At 40.4% G+C, this 19,210-nt stretch overlaps 2 protein-coding genes across 2 annotated transcripts; one reads left to right on the top strand and one right to left on the bottom strand.

Annotated features, from left to right (window-relative positions):
- Positions 1 to 361: 361 nt before the first annotated feature.
- On the bottom strand, positions 362 to 16,404 carry LOC125768829 (serine/threonine-protein kinase Nek8). The gene is made up of 8 exons (XM_049437008.1): positions 15,277 to 16,404; positions 14,927 to 15,210; positions 14,576 to 14,868; positions 14,393 to 14,510; positions 13,690 to 14,323; positions 13,489 to 13,623; positions 13,252 to 13,355; positions 362 to 948 (listed from the first exon to the last, which is right to left on the bottom strand). Exons 1-8 carry the CDS (start codon positions 16,183 to 16,185, stop codon positions 834 to 836), a joined length of 2,592 nt encoding a protein of 863 aa, XP_049292965.1. The 5' UTR covers positions 16,186 to 16,404; the 3' UTR covers positions 362 to 833.
- A 188-nt stretch (positions 16,405 to 16,592) lies between these two features.
- On the top strand, positions 16,593 to 19,129 carry LOC125768904 (40S ribosomal protein S4). Its single transcript, XM_049437224.1, has 3 exons — positions 16,593 to 16,684; positions 17,200 to 17,458; positions 18,425 to 19,129. Exons 1-3 carry the CDS (start codon positions 16,682 to 16,684, stop codon positions 18,949 to 18,951), a joined length of 789 nt encoding a protein of 262 aa, XP_049293181.1. The 5' UTR covers positions 16,593 to 16,681; the 3' UTR covers positions 18,952 to 19,129.
- Positions 19,130 to 19,210: the final 81 nt, after the last annotated feature.

Raw genomic sequence — 19,210 nt, forward strand, 5'->3', positions numbered from 1 at the left:
ATGTTGACATGCTGGTTAAAATTAAGTTTTCTATCTATGTTGACTCCCAGGTACCTTATTGCTGGGGTCCAAGGGATTATGTAAAGACATTGATGAACGAATTGATCAGCCATGTTGTAACACAACATCGCTTACTAAAGAATGGAACAAAATTGGTACCGAAGGATAGAAGGGGGCATTGTTCGTGTTGTAAAATTGATGGTAGTTTTCTTTGAATTATTTCGAAGTAAAATTATCACAAAAGAATTTACGTCAAAAAATGATCTGTTTTTGCATGGCGTTGTTCAATACCTTACCTAGCGGATTTAAATGTTCGAAATTTTAACACAGTATCCGAAAATGATGATTTTACCCCTTAGGGCAGGGATGAGCAACCTTTTAGAGCTTCGGGCCACATTCAAAATCAAAAACTGGTTGGCGGTCCACATTGCAGGATGCATTGATATAATAATGAATGTAGTAAAGCTGCTTTTATCCGGACTTTTTCGGACTAGATGCATTGCTGTATTTTTTAAAAGTGAATTAGGATTAAAACTCGTTTTTTTAGTTTGAAGTGTTGTATTAACCGGGTAATTTGCATTTTTATTTTATAATAACATTTAATATAAAATTTGATATTGGCTATTCGCGGGCCGCATAAAACCACTTCGAGGGCCGCAGGTTGCTCACGCCTGCCTTAGGGTATGTTTTATTTGTGAAAAAACTCGTTATATGTTTCTTTCGTTGCTTACCTGAAATATGTGTAGTGTGTGGCAATTGGTATCGTAAATAGTTCACGACATTCGTGTTTGATAGTTTTACCCCAGTTCAGAATTGTTATGTATTGCTGAACACTATACTAACGGGCAGTTGGTTTCAACCAGCACGAGAATGCTGTGCTGCAAAGGATGCACATCCAGTAGCTTTACGTATGATCCTACACTTTGCTGTTGCTTGGAGGAGTACAGTCTGGAGAGAAATTGTTTGTTAAAAAAGCAAATTAAGCTAATTATCGTAGTATATTTTTTCTGCTCAGTATAAAGTGCAGTGCTTGCTGCAATACGGCAAGGCCGTTTTACATGAATAAAAACAAGTGCGATGCAAACAAAACAAAATAAGCAAATGTAGTTATTAAACAATTTTTTGGACAGTTAAACATGGTGTGGAATTCATTTATTCGCGTTTTGTTACGTTTCATCGTTGTTATCCTTCGTAATTTGCGTACGCGCACATGAACCTTGGGACGCACACCCCGTTACGATTACGTGCGAAACCATTTCTACAGAAGCATCCCATGTAACATACTTCTGGACAGATCATGGGCTTGTCGGGTTTACACTTCGGCTCGGTACAACTGCTGCCACATATCGTGTAAGCTTCACCTCGTAAGCAGAGCGGCCTTTGACTAATTGATTCAGGATCTTGTGCTATATTTTGCATGGATTATAATGCTTTAAACCGATGAAAAATCGAAACGAATGTTTTAATCGCTTACCACAAACACACAACACCAGCACTGAAAGCACAACCACTTGTAAGCTGACTTTGCGTAGCATAATGCGTTTTGAATTCTACCAAACAGTCGGAACAAAAAAATACGAATGGCAAAAGATGCCTTGAGGCCGCATATATGTAACAATTGATCGTATATTCTAGGCAGTAGGAGAAGCAGTTTCGTTTAGTGTGAAGGTAAGTGTTAAAATTTTCCAAATCGGTAACACACTTGTACGAAGTTTTGCTGGCGCTCGATGATAGCTGTATTCTACGGTATTTCTAAGCTTAATACTGCTACGCAGCTCTGTACAAGATTGCTCAGCTGTTTATCAGTTTGCCAAGTGAAACTGTGTACGTAATATGTGTTTTCTTATTTATCGCAGTTTTTGGAAATCAGAAACGTGTTAGGATTTTATTTTTGCACGATACACGTTTTTATGTATATTATTTGTATGTATGTATGCGAGGAGATTTATCTTGGCACCATTTGTTTTACATTGCTAGTATCAAATGGAACATGGATAAGATTTATGCATTTGAATTTAAGTTCAGAAAAATTCATATGGGAGAAACAGCCTACTTCCATAACAGTTCTTTTGTTTACAAACTCTATAGGCGGTTGTCTGAAACAAATAGAAAAAGATAATTATTCAATTCAATAATGTGGACAAATCTCGACTTCAACTACTACTTTACATACGGCACATTAACGGGGAGTTGTATGTTAGATCCACGTGCCTAAAGTTATGCAGTGTGTTTAAAAAAGGCGGCAAGCCGAACTAGCAGATCTGCGTGACAGTATCGCACGATAGTATATTGACCGGGTATCATATCCCATCTCGTCTACCCATTGACTATCCTGAGGATAGAAAATCGTACTACGGACAAATACAGTCTAGGAAAATCAGAAATGGCAGGAATGCCAGAAAGACCTCTTGAAGTTTGTGGTCCCTTCGTAGCAAGGACGGACTTCCCGGCTACGTGGTAAAAATAATTCTAGTAAACCAGAAATGGCCGGCATAGCATTATGTCAGTAGGCCAAGAATAAAAAGAAACTAAAACAACCATTACTAGAGAGGAGGTCTCGTAAGCCTAAAACTGAGATGGAGCGATGGCGTTGATATGTCCGCCAGAATGGGCGTGATAATAGTTTGTCAGACAATTGCGTTTTACCGCGAGCGGCTTAGAGGACTCCGGTCGTCGCGCCTGATAAATAATTATGTCGATAGAGGTGGAATTACTTTGTCAAATATTTTATTACCCATAAACCGCAAAATTTTGCAAAAAAAAAAAGATAAAAAATTGTACAGGTAATAGTCTGTTGAAAATATTTCGGTAAATTTGTTTGTTGTACAGTAAAATTATGAGAAATGTGATTTTTTCACAAGGTTACATTACAATCTACAAACTTCGTACATATGGAGTTCATGCCGTTGGCGTTCAAGCATTTACCTCCAATTTTGTAATAAACACATATTCCGTCCTTGTTACGAGCATAGCCTGGCAGGCAAAAACATCCAGGGATCAATTGTTCTTGACATAACATGGCGCTTATTATTCTATTTGAATTACATTTGGGCTCCATACATCTACTTCCAAGGGTACTATACTCGTTTTGCTTGCAGAGTGGGCTGGCTGGTAGAAGAGTTTGTGCTAGTTTAGGATGGAAAATGAATGTTCAATTCGTGAGCAATTTTGACTATATATCATTTTCATTAACGCTTACCATTATGAAATTGTAGCTGCATGGAAACCAAAACAGCTACAATAATTAGTCTGTGCATCATTTCTGTTCAAAATTTTAACGTTTCGTAAGCTGTAACGAATGATTTTTAAACACTTTGCAAGATGCTTTATATACCACATAAACAGACACAGAACTTCCTTCGTTTTTCCGTTCTCACCGGCCAGTAACAAACGAAATGGAAAATTTTTTATACATCTGTACAAATACAGAAGGTATTCGAGAAACAGTACGCATGTATGTAAGATAACTGTTAGCTACTTTTATGCCTTTGGAATTATTAGAAATTAGGTTGGAATTATTAGAAATCAATATGGATATATTAGATAAATAGAGATTAATATTGATTGTGTTGTTTGGGAATATAACAAACTTTAAACTCGTCCAATCCTTCACAACCTATGCATAGAAAATATTTTGATTCTGCGTTGACTGCAAATGTCTTGAGCACCTCTATCGCTTGAGTGGGAGCGCAACACAAGATAGGAAACCGCACAAAAAAATTAGACCAATGCAAAGAACATTTTTATAGAAAAACACACATTTTTCAGGCATCGCAATGTAGAAAAAATTGTACCGATTGTGGAATTTATTTTACATAGTTTCATCACAGTTCACAAACAAAATACAGCTTATACCAGGAACTGAGCTTCAAGCATGAATAAATCGTTTTATAAGGAACGCGGATGCTGTCCTTCCTGCGTGCATATCCTTGACTACAATAACATCCGGATATACACAAATTCATAACAAACCATGTTTAAAAACACACTTTGGCTCATGACAATCGTTGATGCATTTATAAAATGCTCTCAAAATGTATCATTAATCAAAATATTTATTTAATTCGGAATAGCAAGTTAGTAGTCCAATATTGAAGATGTTTGAGAATAAACACGTTCCACCTAAACTTAACATTTGGCAACAAGAACTACATGAATACTAAAGCAGCCAGTACAATGAATCAATACAATTGGTTTTCCGTTTTGAAATGCATGTTTAAACTGAAACGCATGATACGGATACATTTGAATACACCTGTACAACGATATTAATGATTCGACATATAGGAAGTATACTGCCGACAATTGTTATTGTATTTTGAATTTTTAATATTACTTTGCTGTTCATAAGAAACAATCAAAAGTGATACATAGCGATAAAAGTAAATAGGTTTAAAATATGAAAAAATAAAAAATAAAAATAAATCATACACACAGCACATCATATGGCATATTTAGTTATAAAACACATAAAAAAATGTATAGTACACATACATAATCCCAGTGATACATGGTACTTTTCGTAGATATTTTATAGCACATTTAACATTTAAGGAAGGAAAGTTCGGCTGACTATTTTCACAAATACAATCGAAGTGTTTTTTTGGATAACTTTGTTCATGTTTTCCTCAAAAAATCACCTTAAATCGGAATACATTGACAGTAAAGAAGAATGTTGACTGTTTATAATTGTAATTTTTAAACGAAATTGTACCAAGAAAAATAAAAATAATGCCTAAATCAATTCGTTTAAAATAATTTAAATGTGAAAAAAAAAACAAATAAAAATATAACTATGTGCTTGTTTCAGAAGGTTTTGTTTTAAGCAAAATAAATACATCTTACAATGGTCGTACATCCGGTAATAATTGTAGGTTTCGGGCATTTCAAATCACGTGTATACGGAACACAGGTACCTTCCTGGTTACGTGCATAGCCATGAGTACAATAACATCCGGGGTTACATTTTTCTATACACGCCCCGCATGCAGTTTGGTCGCATTTCGGCTCCAAACATTTGTTGCCGCAATGAGCATACACTTCGTTTGGCATGCACAGTAGTCTCTTGCTTTCGGCTTCTGGAGATTGTGCTAGAACACGTTTAGATAAGTATTGTTTGAATCATGACCCGTATTAAAAGCGTGCACTTGACAACCATACTTACCATTCAGGAACAGTAGCTGCAACGAAAGCACAGCAACTAGAACGATTGTCCTGTGTAACATGTCTGTTGAAAGATTTTGGTGTTGTTGATTCAAAACGATGATTATTCCCACAATTCCAAGCTCCTTATATACTCAACGACCAAGACATAAATGGCTATGTTTATATACACGAAGCTACAGTAACACGAAATGAGAATATTTGAACACATCTGTTCAAAGATGGAAGGCGTTCAAGATCTGGCACGCATACTTATGAGAAGTGTGTTTGAAACTGTTTTCTGGTTGTATTCCTTGTTCTAAAAAATGTGTATCATATTTTTCTTACATATCGTATGTATTTGTGCAAATAGTATCTTAAGTAAAACATGTGCACGTAATATACATACTTTCGATAACTGTTTACCATTGAGCTATGCCTGGGTATACATAGTATGAGTTTCAAGGCATTTCAAAGCACCTCGGTAGATATGATAATGTTAATATTATTATTTCAATTATTATGGAAGCATATGTTTTCAATGGGCACCCAATACGTTTATCCTTTAGCTGGAGAGGCTACAGTATCGTTGTCTTAGACTTGCACTAGGGAGTATGGAATCTACACACATGTCCCTAGAATTGATGACCGGAGTCTTCCACGATGAACAATTGATTAGAGTGTCAGGCGTTTATTACTCTCAATAGACCCTCTCAACTATCAGTGCTGGTCCAAACGGTGATTGAATACCAAGGATTTAAAATACGATTGTAAGACCCAATTCTCCCAGTGGTACTCATCACAGCTCATCACGATGGTGATGATGACGCTTATTGATGTTCGTCTCATATGGCACGCTGCTGAAACCAAGTCATGATTTCTTTGACAGCCCCATTAACGATGAACCACACTTTTTTACTATTGCTCATCACATCCACGATGTTGGATGCGTTAATCGGAACACCAGCAGTTCTTTCAATCCGTGCCCGTACAACTGCGGTGTCCTCCCAAGCGAAGATCACGTGTTCTGCTGATTCCGCAACCGTAATGCACGTTGTCCCCATAGCAGAATCAATAACTCGTTATAAAATCTATGACCGGGAAACATCTGAGTGATAAATAACTTAACCTCGCCAAATCCACGTGACATCTCGGACTTAATGATCGGGATCAATTGCCTAGTCTACACGCCATGCTCTGCAGAATCCCATTCTCGCTGCCATATTAAGAGATATTTCGCGTTCAATTGAACGTGCGGTTCTGAACAAGCTGAAATATTAAGCTCCCAATCCACTCTGCGGTGTCCTCCCAAGCGAAGATCACGTGTTCTGCTGATTCCGCAACCGTAATGCACGTTGTCCACATAGCAGAATCAATATCTCGTTATAAAATCTATGACCGGGAAACATCTGAGTGATAAATAACTTAACCTCGCCAAATCCATGTGACATCTCGGACTTAATGATCGGGATCAATTGCCTAGTCTACACGCCATGCTCTGCAGAATCCCATTCTCGCTGCCATATTAAGAGATATTTCGCGTTCAATTGAACGTGCGGTTCTGAACAAGCTGAAATCTTAAGCTCCCAATCCACTCTTCTATAAAACCTATGCCCTGTTCGATGATGCGTTCTAGTTCCGGGATCGTGCTGCCCTCAACAACCAAGACGATCCCATCAACATATCCGATTATGTTGGCACCCTCGGGAAGCGGCAAAGACAAAACGCTGTTGTACATTAGATTCCATAAGGTCGGCCCAAGCTCTTAACTCTCCGAATGGCATTAATGGTGGAAAAGCCTTTACGGAAGCCAAATTGACTACTTGACAGCGCATTAGTAGTTTCAATGTGACTATTAAGCCGCACAAGTGAGAGCATTTCGAGTCCTTGGCTTGCCTACTAGAGCTAGGATTCTCAGGCGGATTTCCAGGCTTCAAGCCTTCAAAACAAGCCGTTACCTCTTCCATGGTTTAGGGAAGCGTCACTCTTACTGAAAAGACACTGACACTGAAGAGACACTGAAAAGTACAAGGGCTGTTAAGAATCAAGACATTTTTATTGTAAAAACTGTCGAGTTGCTAGGCTCATTCCCGGCAATGAGAACGCAGACTCACTGGCCAAAAAAGGCGTCAGTGAGGGCGAATTTTGCCGATCCATCAAATCCCAAGAGTTTCTACGTTCCCCTCAGCAACTTTTCCTTTCACACTTTCATTTCCCGGTCTCTTTGCAAGTGTCCCAGCGGCATCTACATGTTCTCTGTAGATCCATTCGGATCCATACGGATGATGTCTCGAGTCATGTACATCTTCTTCTTCTTGGCTGAACGACCTCTTAGGTCATGCCGGCCATTTCATGTTTACTAGAATTATTTTACCATATACACCACCGGGCTGCCCGCCGGGCCGAGTCATGTACATCTACAGCGTCCTGTAGAGGTCCTGCGTAGCTGCGTATTTGAAGCCGCGAGACCCTCCTTGATAAGCGCAGTTGAAGCCATCGGCAGACAGCCGGATACACTGATTCGTGATGTTTTAGCTTGTACCTGAGGCTTGTCTTCCCTTGTTCTTATCCTTTAAATCCTACCTCTAGTTTACCTCTTTCTCTTTGTCTGCCACGTGGGTTACACAATGTATTCCTAATATCTAGGGGAGGAGGAAGTTAGGATATGGAACATGGTTTGCTTGGAGGTTGGAAAGTTATGAGGAATGAGTACAGGAGTCAAGAAGACGAATGCGGAAATGGGAAGGTTGAAGTCGGATGATCTCTATTGAACGAAGCGCATGATCTTAGCAAAGGATCAATCTTGTTAAAAATGGAAGGGCTGATTGGGATAAAGATGGGAGAAGATGGGAATTTCTCGGATGGCAGTACCTCCCAGGACCCATTAGGACTCGATCGGATTCGACCGGACTCAACCGGACTCAACCGGACTCGACCGGACTCGACCGGACTCGACCGAACTCGGAGTCAATTTTGGTTTTTAGTCGGAGTCGGAATCAATTTTTCGTACGCGGAGTCGGAGTGGATCCACGATTCCACTCCGGATAACCCATCACTAGTCACGACCGGCGATTTAATCCCATCCGGACCGTCCCCCGTAGCAAGGACTGACTATCCGGCTACGCAATAAAAAAAGTCTAGTAAGCCAGAAATTACCAACGTGACCTTAGAGGTCGTTAGAGCCAACAAGAGAGAAAGAGACATAATACGTCTGATAGAAGCTTTGTCGTTTGCAAAGAAAAATGTTGCATAGAAATGGTAATATAAGTATACAGTTTTACTCGTGTTATATACTACATGGATCATAACAAAAGCTCCTGCACGTGTTCTTGACAGTTAGCAACGTACGAAACGGAAATATTTGAATACACCTGTACATACAAAGGTGGGTTGCGTTCAAGATACAGGCCGTTCATAACAACAACAAAAACAAATTTCTTAGGCTCAATTGTTCTAATGAAAATATAAAAAAAATCCATTAAGTTCTGCAATAATTCACATTAAACAAAGGAATGGGAATATGAAAAATAGTGCATTCGATAAAAACTCTTTTTAAATTTCGTGAGTCGTTCAACAGTAAAATATAAAGCTTGTTTGGGAGTGAGTTGGTTTTATTTAACCACATTTTGCAATGATCGTACAACCCGTAGGAACATTGGGTTTCTGGCATGTATTAACTCGTTTATATGGCACACAATTACCATTCTGGTTACGGGCATAGTCAGCAATGCAATAACATCCGGATTGACATATTTTTGGACAAAACATCGTTAAAGAATTTCCACATTTCGGTTCCATACATCTGCTACCGCATGTTGAATATGCCTCGTTTCTCCTGCAGAGTATTGTATTGCTCTCAGGGTCAGGAGATTGCGCTAGATGAGATTGGTTAGAAAATGTGCATTTAAACCAAAAGCAGGTCCAGCAACATATTTTTGCACTCACACTTACCATTAAGTAACAGTAGTTGCATTGAAAGCACGATAGCTAGCACGATTAGCCTGTATAACATGTCTGTTTTAGAAAATTTTGCGCTGCAGAATGAGTTGTAACAGAGTTTCAAATTTTCTTTATCAAAACACTTCAAAGCTGCTTATATACGGAATGATCGAGACACACATTGGTACCGTTGCAAATTTTTGGAAGCCAGCAATGCACAAAACGGAAATATTTGGATACACCTGTACAAAGGTGGAAGGCATTGAAGATCCAAGACGTGTACATGTTGGATGCATATTTGAACCTGAATCTCTTGTTGATTATCTGATTGTCACGGGAAAAATAGATAGCACACAGTTATAGTACTTCGCTAGATGAGTTACTGAGTCGTGCACTGGAAGTTATGCAGTAACCACATACGCATTGTGTGCTCACCGGAAAATAAACAATCCGTCGTTTTTGCGCTGTGATCGATCCAACAGAATCTGTACCTTTTTCCGAGTGATAGACTATCATGAACCGAATAGTGTTAGCAATAAGCTATCCAAAGTGGTAGGGTATTATCGAAATGGTAATACAAGCACATCGTTTTTCACGTCTTCTATACTAAATGAATCATAGCAAAAGCTTCTGTACTAGTTGTTTTACACAGATACAATAATCCACAAAACAGAAATATTTGAATCCACCTGTATGTACAAAGGCGGGTTGCGTTCAAGATACAGGTCGTTCATAACAACAACAAAAAACATTCCGTAGGCCCAGTTGTTCTAACGAATTCAATTCTGCAATAATTCATATTAACGGGATTATAAACGGGAATAACAAGCGGGAAGATAAACAATTGTGAACTCAATACAAACACTTTTTAAATTTCGTGAGTCGTTCAACAGTAAAATATAAAGCTGGTTTGGGAGTGCGTTGGTTTTATTTAACCGCATTTTGCAATGATCGTACAACCGGCAGGAACATTGGGTTTCTGGCATGTATTAACTCGTTTATATGGCACACAATTACCATTCTGGTTACGTGCATAGCCGGCAATGCAATAACATCCGGCTTGACATACTTGTGGACAAAGCATGCCTAAAGAACTTCCACATTTCGGTTCCATACATTTGCTACCGCATGTTGAATATGCCTCGTTTCTCCTGCAGAGTATCGTCACGGGATCAGCAAATTGCGCTAGATGAGATTGGTTAGAAAATTATCATTTAAATCAAAAGTAGTTCTAGAAACATGTGTTTCTTCACACTTACCATTAAGTAACAGTAGTTGCATTGAAAGCACGACTGCTAGCACGATTAGTCTGTGTAACATGTTTGATTTAAAAAGATTTGCGCTGCAGAATGAGTTGTAACAGAGTTTCAAAATGTTGTTTATCAAAACACTTCAAAGCTGCTTATATACGGAATGATCGAGGCACACATTGGTGCCTTTGCCAATTCTCAGAAGCCAGCAATCCACAAATCGAGAACATTTGGATACACCTGTACAAAGACGGAAGACGACTTCAAGATCCACGACGACTACACGTGAGATACATGTTTGAAATTGAATCTTTTGTTTTTTTTTGGAAAAATAGATAGCACATACTATATGTAGTACTTCGCTAGATGAGTTACTGAGTCGTGAGCTGGATGTTATGGAGTAATCATATATGCTTCATTTTGCGCTCACCGGAAGATAGGCAATCCGATGTTTTGACCGAATAATAGTGATTGCAATAGTTACCGATTGTACCAAAACTTGCAAAGCCATGTTTTTCCATAAGCGACGAACCTTTAAATTTTTAATTCAAATATCAGTACAATAATTTCTACACATATTTTTGTTCAATAATTTTCAGTTATGCTCCGGGGCGGCCCGGTGGTGCATGTGAAAAACGGCGCCGGTCCACACGGCAGGGACCGGGTTCAAATCCCATCCGGACCGTCTCCCCGTAGCATGGACTGACTATCCTGCTACGTGGTAAAATTACTGATTAGTTGCTACAATTGCTGATTAGTGTTACCTGCCAGTGTTCTTCACTGCTCCTGTGATACGATGCTCATTATCCACGAAGATAAATTTTGTTGTCTTTTCCGTTAATCAGGTTACTTTAGTATTTATCTTCTTCTTCTTCTTGGCTTAACGACCTTACAGGTCACGCCGGCCATTTCTGGCTTACTAGACTTATTTTACCACGTAGCCGGATAGTCAGTCCTTGCTACGGGGGAACGGTCCGGATGGGATTTGAACCCGGTCCGGCCGTGTGGACTGGCGCCGTTTATCACATGCACCACCGGACCGCCTTAGTATTTATCTACAACTATTATATATTATATCTTATAATACGATAGATAATTAGTATTACTAAATATTCCGTTTTGGGACCTTTAAAGAGTCGCTTAAATTTTTGAAAAACCAATTATCTTGAACTTGATTCTATATTATCTTGTTTTTTTTTTTCATTATCTTGTTTTTATATGATCTTTTTTTATCTACTTACATCGGTCTGTGATGATCTGCTAATCCCTTCGTTACACTCCTTACTTCTGTTTTTCAATTCTTTTTAAATTGTTTAAACTACAGCTAGCAGACGTGTTACCAAATTGAAATAGAAGCATTAGCTTCATCTTCAAACTTCTACTGCAGCCTAGTACGCTTAATATGAGAGTATGGTAGTATAGTGTGGAGCCTTTCTAGTTTTAAGAGCTGTTTTAGAATTGAAAACGCTCAGCATTACTTTATCAGAGTTGGTTTTCGTCGTCTGTTTGCTTCTACACAGCTGTCATCTTATGTAACTCGATTTCAACGGAATCGTATTTACACGATAAGTTATCATCATCAGTCGAGTACCTTTCATTGGTGGGCTTATTACTGCTTCTGTTGAAGCCCTTGATCTTCTCTCGTGTAGCTGTTTTTGCGTGCCTCCTTTCACTCCTTTCGTTCCTGTGATCCTTTAGCAGTGGAGGTGATCCTCTACTATCCTGCTTTAGATGGTTCAACCACATGTACTGCTTGTTTGATTTTAATCCTTCCCTAAACTCTTTTAATTTCCGCAGTTTATCTGCTAATCTCTCCTCTTAATACTCTTTATTGTTTCTTGCTTCACGTATTATGTCTACGACAGTTTTTATTTTATTTATTTTTTCTATTTAGTGTCACTATTTGCACTAGTTTTATATCTGTCTTATAATTAATAATAATTAATTTTAAGATATCATCTTGCAGCCTTAAAGACAGATTAATGAGATAAAGATATAAATAAATTACACATATTTTAATAATTACATTATCTTTTCAAAACTTAATTAGAGAACTCACTCATTATTTAAATGAAAATATTTACAGTATATTTGGTCTAGTTCTAATTTTTTAACCAGTGTAGTTTATATATTGACACATATTCTTTGGCACACAGAGTTTGTTGCTAGTGTTACGTGCGTAGCCCGCTGCACAGTAGCATCCAGGAGTGCACAGAAGTTTGCAGATTGGTTTTTTGCTCCCGCAACTATCCTCCATGCAAGCACTACCACATTGTTTATACTCTTCGCCTTTCTTGCAAACCGGTGCTTCAGTTTCCGCGAGGTCCGATGTTCTTTGAGCTGAAAAAAACCATTCACTAGCTGCTGTACACACGCGCGACTGCGATTTGTTCGCAAATCTTACCGTGGACACACATCAGTGTGGAAAACACAAACAGAAGAACGATGAAGTTTTGGTGCATCTTTTCTAGAACTGGTTGCGTCAATGTCGTTACACTGTGGAGCACGATTTGAAAGTGTTTTTTCGAACACTGATGATGTGTTTATATATCACTTGCAGTAGATAAGCGTTGTCGCTTGTGTTAGCTTACGAATGAATGATCCAGAACGACCGCGGAGTCGCATTGAAAATAAGGTGTTCGTTTGAGTTTTTTTGCACACCTTTTAAACAAACGTCCCGGTTAAAAACACTTGAACAAACATGCAGTTTGAGATTGAGTTTATGCACCGTATGAAGATTTGTTTCCAGATACGATACTTTTTTAATTTAAAATTAGTGAGAATGATCAATTAAACAAAAAAGGCAAATTATTTAAACGAAAATATAAACATTTATCACACAGTGTATCGCCGGTCTTCTCAGACACGTGCTTGTGACATTGGTGCAAAACAAGTATATTCTGTTTGCAGATGCACTTACGCCAGTACGTCTGCCGGATCGAGTATGGTCTCGTGTTTGTAGAGAGAGGTTAAGATGTTCGCTAGCGCCGTCGTACTATTAGCAACCGTTGCCAACGAAGGTCTCTACCAAGATGTACAAAATGATTGAACAAATGTCGTTATTAATACCGATCCAGAACATCAACAAAAGTACGCAATTCGGACAACAATTGCAATTTTGCTTTAATAAAACAACAAAAGAAATGACTACTTTTACCTGATCGTTATTGTTTCTTCCAACCGATCCACTGGAATCCTCATTGCCATCCGGTGTACCAATGCGCGTTCCCCAGACAACGACGCAATTATCGTCCGTGGTTGCAACGGTGTATGTTTGGCAACATTTTACGTTCTACAAAGATATTTGGGAGGTACATTAACTTGCCCATTTTTCAGCAAACGGTAGCATGCAACTCACCAACACGTATCGCGATTGTAGCTCACGAACGATCGTCGGTTGCAACAGTTCACATTTATGTCCAGCACCACGCTGCCCGCTGGTATTATCGCCAAGCGTAATCAAGAAGCCACCTTCGATGAGGAATGCTGCATGCGTATCGGCCACACTGACAGCCAGAATGTTGGATCGTTTGGCATCGAGATGAATCTGCCGTAGTGTAGCGGTACCAGCAACTTTTCGTCCAAGTCCAAGCCGATTGCCAGCATTGCTCCCACAGCAGTAGCAGTCTCCCTGACGGGTTATGAGTATAGTACAGTCCGGTCCAGCGTACACCTCCCGAACATTCTGTACCAGTTGTGGTAGAATAATACGTTCCGGTTCTAGGGCCACATGGATGCGTTTGCCAAGCGCTAATGCACCATTGCTACTGTTACCCCAACTGTACACGATGCCACCTTCGGTGAGAGCAAGAACGTGCGTAGTACCGCTGGCTACCTGTACGATGGGAACGTGCTCGAGCTTAACTATTTCTTTCGGCACCAACAGTGACGCCTTATTGCCCTGCCCGAGACAACCGTTGCTATTGTCGCCAAAGGCCAGCAGCGTACCGGAAGCAGTGCAAAGAATGGTAAATCCTTCACCGACAGCCGCACTGAAAACAAAAGGGATGATCTTATTACCTTCGATCAACAGGTGATCTACAGTGATCGATTTTCCTTACCTTACTATTTTACGCTGCTTGATCGCTTGAATTCTCATGGGAATGTGGTGCCATGTCTCGAGTGCGTCGTGGCCCAGTTGTCCCTTGTCTCCTTCTCCCCAACTGTATACCGATCCATCTGAAGTGTAAACGGATTGCATAAATAGTGGGAAATTTGATTAGCCTGGTTAGCGGTGCAATTACCTTCCATGACGGCCACAAAATGCTGACCACGTGTTGCTATCTGTCTGATTTTTATTGTTGGCGGTAGATGCAATGGAGCCAACGAAGAGGATGCACCGAATGAATGCAATTGATACAGGACAGTACGATCGATCGGAAGGGTTTGGTTTACATCCGTTCCAACTAAGGCTGTTGATCCTTCACCGTTAACGGCTGAGTTTGAATTGTTTTCAACCAACGATTGTTTGTTCGGTACATTCACTGTTAACGATTCGGCCTTTTTTGCATTCATAAAGTGGGTTTCGTACTGGAAACTGTGGTCAAAATTGTCAATTACTTTTATCATCCAGTATTCTATCTTTCTTAACTTACCCTTCCTTGGATCCCAGATTTCTATAGATGAACGGTATCCAATACTGTAACAATTCTGAAGCAGAAGGCCGCGCGATCGGATCGATTTGAAACATCAATCCCAGAACGTGTCGCAAGGATTCCGAATAATTGCTAGGAAGCGGAACATACTCTGCCGTCATGATCTTGCCTACCAGCTCGGAAAGGTTCGTGGCCATAAATGCTTTCTTCAGGCAGCACATTTCCCCGAGAATGCATCCCAGGGCCCAAACGTCACTCTTCTCATTATACTCCTTCCCTTCGCACTGTATGAGAAAAAGATCGATTAATATGCAACGATCGCGTACAACTAAGATGTCCCATTATCTTACCATTTCCGGGCTAAAGTAGTATGGAGTACCCAGCACCGTTTGGGCATGCACGTTGGTGTTCATGATCTTGGAGATACCAAAGTCACCAACCTTTACCGTGCCCTTGCCATGCAAAAACACGTTGGCTGTTTTGAGATCACGGTGCAGAATGTTTTGAGAATGCATGTAGCTTATGGCGCTGGTCAGCTGTTCAAACATGTTTAGCACGAATCGTTCTGGCAGTGCTTCACTCTGGTTGCGTTCGGCTAGCATTTGCGCGAGAGTGCCACCGTCTGCGTACTCCATCTCGATCAACAGTAGATCACCTCGCACGGACGATCCAAGGTAGGCTATGATGTTAGGATGGTGAAGTTTCGAAAACACCTCCACCTCGTTCATGGCCATTTCGCGTTCGGGTTTTGCGAGATTACTGAGGGCTATCTGTTTCATGACCACCTGTTGCCCATCCGACTGGCGCTCGTACAGGATTGCGATACCGAACGAACCTTGACCAACGGATCGAAGTTTTCGGTAGCCGGTCAGGTCAAGCACATGTTGAAGTTGCTGTTGCTGCTGCTGTTCTTCATCGTTATTCGAGACATCTGATACAAATGATCCCTGCTGGATGGGTTTGTCGGCGAACAGAGAGACGTTTTGAAATCGGCTCAACACTGATAGATCCTCGGTTGTGGTCGATTGTTCATTGTTTCGTTCACGCGCACGTAAACTGTGTAATTCTTTAAGCTCCATAGGAGCAGAATATTTAATACTGTTAGTTTTTATTTTACTTAAAAGCTTTAACTGTAACAAATCAAACAAATGATTACTCAATTGTAATCTGATTTGTTGTGGGCTTATCATTGTCATGGATATGCAGATTAATTTACCGAAGAGCGCAAGTGCTGTCCGCAAGCACACATTTGTAGACATATGTTATGAATCAAAATTTGTCAAGCGCTTGAGTTCAGAAAGATATTAAATTTTTATATTTTCATAGTCTAACTATTTTGTCGGATCTATATTCAAACAAACTTTTCTGTTGTAGAGTACAAAAGTGGAAAAAGACCTCAAGCTAACGGTCTTTTTAAAACATACCAAATCAAGTGACAGCTAATAGTCCAGTGAAAAAACTATAGCAATCCTCGTGGTCAAAATAGATTGAATATGTGAGCTTGATAAAATGTTTGTATTGGCTAAAACACAGCTCTTGATTTGATAAAATGTGGTTTATAAAATGAATAGGCGTACAATACTTTCGAATCGATTCACAAATAACTTTTTGTTGTTCAAAAAAGATTTGTACACAAATACCTTTCCTCACAATTGCTCGGTAGATGGCGCCAAACTGCCGTCAACCACTGAACGCACTTTGACAACTTCCGGCATTGTGTCGTTTGTGGTTTTCTTTTCGCCCTAAACTATCAAGATGGTAAGTAGCGTGTGCGGAGTTTTGGAGTGAATAATTTTGGTTTTGAGCTGGAAAATGTCGATAACTTCCCCTAAAGTTACCATCAACGAAGGCCCAATGCAGTACTGGAAGCGTTGGTTGTGTTATACAGTGCATGCATGGTGGTTTTGTGTGAGAAAATAACGATACAAAGGTGCCACATTGTTGATATTTGTAATGCCGGAGGAGAGAATGCCGCAGACGTTTCACATGTCCACGAATGATGCATTCCGAGCTGTGGCAATTAGAACTTCCTGTGGGGAAGATAAGCAAACATGGAAAGCTGCTTATTCGTTATGGTGTCGAAATGCGATGGAAACCTGGGTTTCAATAAACCGGTGTGCCTTGATCGGTCTTAACTGGGCTTTTTGGTACGTTAAGGGGAAGGGCAAGCAGAAGGCCAATTCGTTCACTCCAGCTCATACTAAGCATTATTGTAATTTTGTTTTCATATGAAACAAATTAAATTAACTTTTGTCATGTATTTTGTTTTACAGGCGCGCGGTCCGAAGAAACACTTGAAGCGTTTAAATGCTCCACGAGGATGGATGTTGGACAAGACCGGCGGTACCTTCGCGCCGCGTCCGTCCACCGGCCCACACAAGCTCCGCGAATCGCTGCCGCTGGTGATTTTCCTGCGTAACCGTCTGAAGTACGCACTGACCAACAGCGAGGTCACAAAGATTGTGATGCAGCGTCATGTTAAGATCGACGGCAAAGTGCGCACCGATCCGAACTACCCGGCCGGTTTCATGGGTACGTATTTCGATCCCTTGGTGTGAATGGTAGTTATGGGATTATCCAACAGAAGTGGTAGAGCAGTTAGTAGTATGGCCTAAAGGAAGCGGGTTAGCGGAAATGATACGCGACGCCTGTGAAAATATATGGCCCATAAAAAAATCTCCATCAACGGTCGCTGGAGGCTTTGATGTTAATGAATAGCCTGACCAGTAACAAAAACTAATGGAGAAACAGTACAAAATACGTGAACAAAGTGCCAAGAAAAATTTACGAAACAAACTAAATAGTGGAAATTTTCATGCAACAATAGATGATTGTATGATTGATGTTTTGTTCCGTGTGGTGCATACTAGTGAACCATACAAGAGCGGGGTAGATGAAAGTATGGAATAGTTTAAAAGAAAACTTATTTCAATATCTATTAGGCCTAATCGAAGCAGGAACAGCGAAACAATGCGTACCGCCTGTCAAAAGTATGGCCAGAGCAAACATACTCCTTATCGATGACGGTCATTGAAGGTTTCACTATTATATAGCCTATCAATAACATTTACGATGGAGACAATTTTAGCATTAATTTTCGAAAGGCGAACTCATCATTGAAATTTTTTTTCATGCAACCATATTTCTGTACGAATGAAGCTGTGGCCAGTGTTTCGTATTCCGTACTAGTGACCCGTACACGAACGACGAAGAAAGAAGAATGGATGGTTTAAAGGAAAATTGATTCCAATATAAATTAGGCCTAATCGAAGCAGGAATAGCGAAACAATACGCACCACCTGTCAAAAATATGGCCAGAGCAAAAATACATCAACATCTATGACGGTCATTGAAGGTTTTACTATTATATAGCCTATCAATAACATTTACGATGGGGAACATTAGACTATCATTCGCGATCGAGCTAATTGTAAAAGTTGTCTGTTTTGTTTAGCATCAGCTCCCTTTCTGATAATGCTGTTTTCCTTCTCATTCTAGATGTGATCAACATCCACAAGACTGGTGAATACTTCCGCCTGATCTACGACGTGAAGGGTCGCTTCACGGTGCATCGCATTACCAGCGAGGAGGCCAAGTACAAACTGTTGAAGGTGAAGCGTGTCCAGATTGGACCGAAGCGTGTTCCGTTTCTGTTGACGCACGATGGTCGCACCATCCGTTACCCGGACCCGGTCATCCACCAGCACGACTCGATTCAGTACGACATTGCCACCGGCAAGGTGCTGGACGTGCTGAAGTTTGAACCGGGCAACCTGTGCATGATCACGGGCGGAAGAAATTTGGGTCGTTGCGGTACAGTGATCCTGCGCGAGAAGCACCCGGGATCGTTCGAGATTGTGCACGTGAAGGATACGACCGGACACGTGTTCGCGACCCGTCTCTCGAACGTGTTCATCATCGGCAAGGGCACGAAGGCGTACATCTCGCTGCCGAAGGGCAAGGGTGTGAAGTTGACCATTGCTGAGGAGCGTGACCGGCGACTGGCAAACAAGGCTGCCCAGTAAGAAGCCGCAGCTCATTCGTAATATGTATGTATGTGGTGCTGGCTGGGAAGGGAACAGCCAGGGCGAACAATTCCGTGCGGTGGGGACTCGATCGAAGAAGGAAAAATGTGTTCCGTATTGAATGTCTACATCTCGTTTTAAATGCTGGAACATAATAAAGCCTAGAATATACACAAAACATCTTGCGGCTTCTGTTTCGAACATAGGATAAGTTTCGACAGTAATGATGCAGTATTTATCGAGGTATCGGAAGCTGCGG

The sequence above is a fragment of the Anopheles funestus genome, chromosome 3RL, assembly GCF_943734845.2.
Source record: "Anopheles funestus chromosome 3RL, idAnoFuneDA-416_04, whole genome shotgun sequence".
Classification (NCBI taxonomy): domain Eukaryota; kingdom Metazoa; phylum Arthropoda; class Insecta; order Diptera; family Culicidae; genus Anopheles; species Anopheles funestus.